Here is a 7,387-nt window from a genome sequence, read left to right on the forward strand (position 1 = left end):
TCCGGTTAATACAATTCTAGCATGAATAATAAACATTTATCATGAATTAAGGAAATAAATAATAACTTTATTATTGCCTTTAAGGCATATTTCCTTCAGTGTCTACTATTGTCGGAGGGTGGTGGAGTCAAATCCAGCAGATCTCGGATAGGGGTTCCAAGCTAGTAGCCTTGACACGATGGTAACAGTGGGCGGTAGGTTTTACCTAGGTTTGGGCTCTCTTGAGGAGATAGTACCCTACATCTTGCTTATGTTTATTGATTGAGGTATAATGTTGAGTACATGTGTTTATCATGAGATTTGTCGTGTAAAATTCTCATCTCTAAAATATGTTGAGATTATAATGATCTATCGACTTGTCTAACCTCAGTTTGTATAATATACTAAAGGTCTTGGATAACAACAGTTTCAGTCGCCTACATGGATAAAAAGGAGTCCTCCACAAGTTAGGAATCCTTATCTTGTCTTGTACGTCGTGACTCTTCATAAATCATCATGGACAACACGAAATGGCCCCTTGATGAACCGTCATGGGTTCTCGGCCTGGCCCACCTGGCCGGAACCGATATGGTGAATGACCCCTAATTCAGGACACCATCAGAGGGCGTGTAGAGGCATGTCTTCGGCGGATCTCTTAAGATTTGATCGTAATTGTCTTTGGTGAATCTGTTCGGATCTAGTCTTTATTTGCCTATGTGTGTGTCTTCAGGTAGGATTCTTCCGATCTATACTTCTCTTTATCAGCAACGATTGTTGTTCTGCTACGCTGGTCCTATGGAGTCTTAACACGACGACTTTCAGACTGTCTACTGCAATAAGTTTTGCTCGACTCCGACAAGGGAGGGACGATGACGGTGACACGTCTTCAGCTCTCTTCAGTGTTTGTGTCGCTGCTAGATGGTCTATGGATCTGAACATAATTTTATTATTTCTGGTGTTTGTTGATAAAAAAAATTCATAAAAAAGAGAGAAAAACTTATTATCATTTCCGTTTGTTTTTTGGCGATTGGTTTGAGACTGGGGTCTTGTTTGTTCTTGCCTTTCCGGTCCCCTCTTCACCTCCGTCGGCCGTCTCCCCTGTTCTCCCGTCCCAAACCTCTTCCCTTCCCACGGAAACGCGGCTGCCACCTCGAAGCCCGACCACCGGGCTGGTAAGGGAGCCCTAGACTCTGCAACTGCATTGCTGTTCGTTTTGCTCTGGTCTTCTCTCTGCTGTAAACAATCGATCCACCCGGATCTTTCTTAGTAAAGATGGATCGCTGTTGAGCCCCGTCAAATAGGGTTTACGCAAGCTGCTGTTGCTGCATCCGCCCTATTTTCCAGTAAGATTTGGGGGCTTCGACTGAACCCACACCACATGCCCCGTGTGAAGTCGCCCCCTGGAATATACAGAGCCATGGAGTAGCATCGCCATAGTCTGGTGGAAGTTAGGGCACCTTCTCCATTAGCGATTCTGCAATCCATTCGTTGTTTCCTTGGGAATTTGAGTTAATCTTGCATAATTTGGTTATTTTAGGTGCTTTTTTGTAGTTTTATGTAGAAACTAGAAAGCGCCATTCGTTTTTCAGAATTTTGAGACATAGGCTATACATTGTTCACATTTTGGGATATAGAGCTATAAATGCCTTTATATGGCATAGATTGAGTATGGTAACCAACAACTGGAAAACAGTTTTGCTTGTGTAATGTATCTTATAATTAGATTTCTACACGATAACATTTTGTGCCTTGGAGGATTGCTTGATTTATTCTTCTTCTTTTGGCAGTCCTATGGAAGAAGGCAGTGACTATTATGTTGTCAAGAAAGGGGACATGGTTGCTGTTTATAAAACTTTAAATGATTGCCAGGCGCAAATTTGCTCTTCGGTATGTGATGCTATATGAAGAATTTTCAGTTAACTTGCTTGCACTTTACCTCTATGCTGATGTATAAGATTCTTATTATGCCATTATCAGAAGTCAGAATTATGTCATAATGTATCAACCCTACTATGACTACTCTCAACATGAAGTTGTTTTAGCAAATGTTCCACTTGTCCTTGCTCCCTCAGTCAAGTCTGTATCCTAAAATCACCATGGTTGCATATGTACGAAGTTTTACTAAACCTTGTTTCTTTTGCCTTCTGGCCTTGGCATGTTCCATACTTAGTGGAAGGGAGATGAACATGTCAGCACAGCTCCTTTTGTAGCTTCTATCAGTGTTTGCTGTTCCATGCCTTAGTGAAGTAGTGAACTACTAACATTGTTCCTTCCAATTTTTCTAATGCTGGTTAACCAGGCTGAGGTTTCAATATTTCTTGATATTTACTTGAAGTTAATTGGTTGGATAGATACATACTGCTAGTTTTATGAACAACAATTAAATCATTATTTGTAGCTAGGTTAGTACGTTACTGTATGGTTGGTTCCGCAGGTGGAGTTTGCTATACATTGAACCTCTTAAGGTTAGCTAATCACAACAATCTTGCAATACCTCAAAATATATTAGCTAAATTTGATATGTTTGATTTGAGAATTATATGCCAATTCATTATGATGCTCAGTTGCTACCAATGTTTGCTTGTATTAGCTAAATTTAATAAGATGTATACCTTTTCATAATATAGCGTATTCATGACTCCGCATAATTCCAGTTGAACCACTACAATATTGCTTTCAATTCCTTGTTATTTTGATGAAATATTGTACTGGTCTGGTTATATACAGTTAACCACAGGATTTATGTTTTAAGCTGGGGAATAGTGTAATAGCAGCCTGTATTTCTGCTACAACTATCCAATACTATATATATTTTGTGTGTTCTTCATGTTTACTATGAAAATAACTTGGAATCTGCAGATAGCAAAACTATAAAATGATCATAGTACATGAACCTCGAAAACAAGGTGGGATGGAAGATGAACCATTCACCAGCTTATCACCATTCCTATATTCTTACGAGCAAAGGCGTTATCTTCTCACATTTTGGTTTTGTTTTTGAAAGGTATCTGGTCCTGCTGCAAGTGCCTACAAGGGTTATTGCTGGAGCAAAGAAAAGGCAGAATACCTCTCTTCACGTGGACTAATCAATGCTTCGTATACAATCAGTGCATCTGAACTTAGGGAAGATTTATTGGGTGCCCTTGTGCCCTGCACTTTCCAGGTAAACTGCTAAAAATTGCACTTGAATTTGTTTTTCATAATCAGATGACATGTTATAATCTGAAAATAGTTACTATGAGGTATGAGGTCAAAGCTTGTATGATGAGTTATTTTCTTGTTTTTGACCTAGTACAGCTGGCATCTTTGATGCATTGAATTATCATATTTTTTTTTCTTTATAGGAGGTAACTGCTACTAGTTCAAACCAACGAGCTCCAAATCTGTCCACCCTCGGCAGTGATATAAGATATCAACCTGGCATCCATAATGATATAAAACATGAGCCTGGGACACAACCTGTGGATCTGAATTATGTAAGTTCTGCTATTGCAAGCAGCCAACCACTCATAATATCATCAATTACGTCATATTGTGTTATTACAGAGTGTCGCTGGATCTGGTCAAGCTCAAGGTTACTCAGTCCAGGAACATGCATTTAGTGGGCAGGTATGTAACATGTCACGACTAAGAATATGCAGCACGCAAATTATGCGCTTCTAGCATATATTTCCCCTTTTCAAATATAATTGCAAGCACTTGTCTAATATGGAAGTATTGATATTTTTTTTATATGATGGGCTTATATTGCAGGAAGCCAAACCAAGGTCCTCCAGTTATTCCTTGCCAAATAACCTTAACCACACTGGAGCTTTTGATGCACAACCTGTCTCAAAACAATATGTAATGTTTGGTCATGTTTGGACTGGTTGCTTATAAGTTTTCCAATCTGTTTGAGATGCTGTAGGAAGTGATCTATGCACTTAAGTTCCATCTAGTAGGTCGAATATCAAAGAAGCTAAGCATACATAGTTTCAATTTTGAAATATCTAATATGCTTCAATGGTAAATATTTGTAATTGGTGTTGTTAGACTCACGATGCTGAATTAGATAAGATGTTCATTGGCAGGATAGCGCAATATAGCCTCAGTGTAGAATCAGGATCAAACCAGATTCTACAAAATAAACACTTTAAACATCTGTAGTCAACTATAGAAATTATACTTACAACTTAAATTTTCGAAAATGTAGTGGATGCTAAAGATCATTTATTATTTATACATATTATAATGGATATGAAGAAAAAAAAGGTTTGCCAAAATTATCTCTCGAAATAGGCTTTCGCCCCGCTTTATAAATAAAGCCACCAGCTTGGTTCGCCAAAATTATCATTTGATAAGAAGTAAGATGTTACACTAAAGAGGACATATACAGTCAATGATCCTACAAATTTTTGTGTTACGTAGGATTAGATTGGTCCAATCAATAGGTCTTACAATGTAGGATTGTATGACTTGAATCAAGATTCTGACTTAGCATCACTATTTTTTTATTTTGCCACAAAATCAACCAAATAGGTCTTCAGTTACGAACCTGTTCTGGCACTAACTCAATTCCATTCATGAACATGTTCTGATTAAAAAGGAAAATTTTATCCAGATGTATTTTTGCATGATCATTTACTGAAAGCTTGTATATTTATAACCTGCTCACATCAGGCCATTAAATTATGAGGTATTTTTCAAGTGTGCTTATTTGTTGTATCTCTTGGCTGCTATACTTTGTTTAGTCAAAGCGGGTGTATTAATATTGTATAATCTATTCAATTAAGACTATCTGCCCATAATAGGTGTTTCAAGTATATTCATTTCCTGCACCTAAAGACTTGCACCTAGCCTTATAACTGTTGCAGCCAAACTATTGAAACAATAGAACTTTGATGGTTGTGTGGTTACCTACTTCTCTTGCACGTAACTTGCCTCAGCTGGCCATCAGCGCATGCTATATTTTCATGTTGAATTTATACAAGTTCTGCACTTTTCTGGTCATCAGATGGTATGTGTGGTTCACTTTGATGGTGCTTCAAAAGGAAACCCAGGAAAATCAGGTGCTGGAGCTGTACTTATGACTGAAGACGGGAGAGTGGTACAGTAAATATTTAATGTACTTCAGAGTTTATCCTTTGCAGTTTTGGTCTGTCGATCTATCCCTTGACTTCATGTCCTGACATATCCTTGAAGATATCTCGACTTCGTGAGGGTCTTGGTGTTGCTACCAATAATGTTGCTGAGTACCGGGGCCTTATCTTAGGACTGAAATATGCTATCAGGCTTGGATTCAAGAGAATCAAAGTATATGGTGACTCTCAACTAGTCTGTTATCAGGTACATGCTTATGAGCTTCTTTTTTATCAGTGATCAAGTTGCCCACATTTTATGGTTGTCTGGCAACTCTGCATTTTCATGCTATAATCTAAATCACAAGTCATGCGGCTAACTGAAACAGTAAGAGAACAACTGGAAAAAGAGAGCGAAAGTCATACAAATCTTAGTTTTACTTGTGCATTATTCTACAGGCAACTAGGAATCAATATTCCCATATTTAATGCTATGTAGGAAAACATTAATCAGAAACACTCAGGATGTCTGTAGCATTTTTCTTATTTTTGTAGCACTTCGTTTACTCTGAAACCTTCAACGTGCATATCAGCACCTTAAAACCTGGAACTGTTCTTGTAACCATCGTGCATTTTCTTTGAGAACTTCACTGCACAACTATTGAAAGTGTAAACTAGAGCAAAGGAGGATAAACAGGACAAACGTCATTTTACAAACGATGTTAAAAATTTCTATCGAAATCATGGGGCAAAGAAAGATGATGTGGAGACTAGAAAAGATATTTTTTCTTTTGACAGCCTTCTCATATCTCTTAAACAGGTGAAAGGTACGTGGCAAGCAAAGAAAGAGAACATGATGGAACTGTGCAAAGAAGTGAGAAAACTTCAAGAGAACTTCATCTCTTTTGAGGTCCACCATGTGCGACGGGTATTGTACATTCTATTCCTCTCGGTATATTGGTGTCCTAATAATTCCAACGTGCTGTTGGTTTGGTAATTTGACATACAGGCATGCATAGTGAGGCCACATTATTTTCTTCGCACTTCCTAAAGAGGAACCTTAGCACTTGATGTTAAGTCATGGGCACTTATTGGCACTGGTAACTGTGCGTTTGAGAAAGATTGTGTTGTTAGCGTTAGACTTGCAGGCAAGGGTTGCGTGACAAAGGGTGCCTTGGAGAGGCATTCTTTCTTCTATTACCTGTCAAGATGAAATTGCTAATACTCTTTGCGGGGAAATATAAAGTAAAATGCAAGTACTAGTTTACTCCTATTTGATTCATAGTCACATACAGCGGATTGTGGGCACCTCCTAAACTTCTGAATGAACCGAAACCAGTACATTATTTTCTCTTTGGTTTTGCATCCACACCAATGCATCATCCTGTTCTTATACTTTCCATGTGGAAGAGCAAATTCAATTTACAGCATAACAGTGCCTTGACAATGCAAGATAATACTCCCTCCGTCCGAAAATAAGTGTCTCAACTTTAGTAAGTTACTACAAAGTTGAGACACTTATTTTGGGACAGAGGGAGTATGTTTTATGCTTCCTGTACTGCATTTTGTGTGTCTGCTTCAGACAGCAATATGTTTGGCTTTGCTGATCTCTGTCCATTTTCTGAATGCAAGGAATGGAACTCTGAGGCGGATCGCCAGGCAAACATAGCCATCACCCTCGCAAGTACGATATGTTCACCCCATATTTTCTTCGCATTTCATGTGCTTAATCATTTAACCTTGTCGGCTTGAACAAACTACGCACCACAGGCGGCGCGGTTTCTGAGGAGCGTGGCGACGGCTTCTGAGCTTGTGACAGTAGCCTTGTCCGACTATAACTAGTCTATGTATTTAGTTAACAGTAGTCTTACCCTAAAAAGAAGTTAACGGTAGTCTGTGTTGGAGTGGTTATCTGTGTCCATTTTCTTGTATTTAAACTTGGTTCTCTGTCTCCAGTTGAATGTGATGCACTGTCCTTCTCCTTGTTGCTTATTACTGGTTGAGCCTCTTTTGGACAATCAGGTAGCTTTCTTGCCGTAAACTTCCATTCGATGGCCTTTAATTTTGGTTTGCTTTGTTTGCCTCTTCACAATTATTTTGGCAGAAACAGTAGTATTCCCCCGTCCACAAATATGAATATAAGATGTTCTAACTTTTATTTCCGATTGGAGGTATATAGACACGTTTAGTGTTTTTGTTCATTCATTTTAGTCCGTATTGAAATATTCAAAACATTTTATGTTTGTGAACAGAGGGAGTATGTTTCTGACCAAGCAAAACAATTTAATGACAGCTTTGCGATTTACTCCCTCCGTTCCTAAGTACAATGTAGAGAGATTGTTTGATAAAGT

General features: G+C 38.5%; 1 protein-coding gene across 1 annotated transcript; it reads left to right on the forward strand.

The window, feature by feature from the left end:
• The first annotated feature begins 1,023 nt into the window (after positions 1-1,023).
• On the forward strand, positions 1,024-7,098 carry LOC119268124. The gene is made up of 11 exons (XM_037549642.1): positions 1,024-1,151; positions 1,767-1,866; positions 2,984-3,142; positions 3,324-3,455; positions 3,526-3,588; positions 3,733-3,822; positions 4,973-5,065; positions 5,161-5,304; positions 5,857-5,964; positions 6,669-6,720; positions 6,807-7,098. Exons 2-11 carry the CDS (start codon positions 1,771-1,773, stop codon positions 6,842-6,844), a joined length of 975 nt encoding a protein of 324 aa, XP_037405539.1. The 5' UTR covers positions 1,024-1,151; positions 1,767-1,770; the 3' UTR covers positions 6,845-7,098.
• The last annotated feature ends 289 nt before the right edge of the window (positions 7,099-7,387 follow it).

Source organism: Triticum dicoccoides, chromosome 1A, assembly GCF_002162155.2.
Source record: "Triticum dicoccoides isolate Atlit2015 ecotype Zavitan chromosome 1A, WEW_v2.0, whole genome shotgun sequence".
NCBI classification, from domain to species: Eukaryota; Viridiplantae; Streptophyta; class Magnoliopsida; order Poales; family Poaceae; genus Triticum; species Triticum dicoccoides.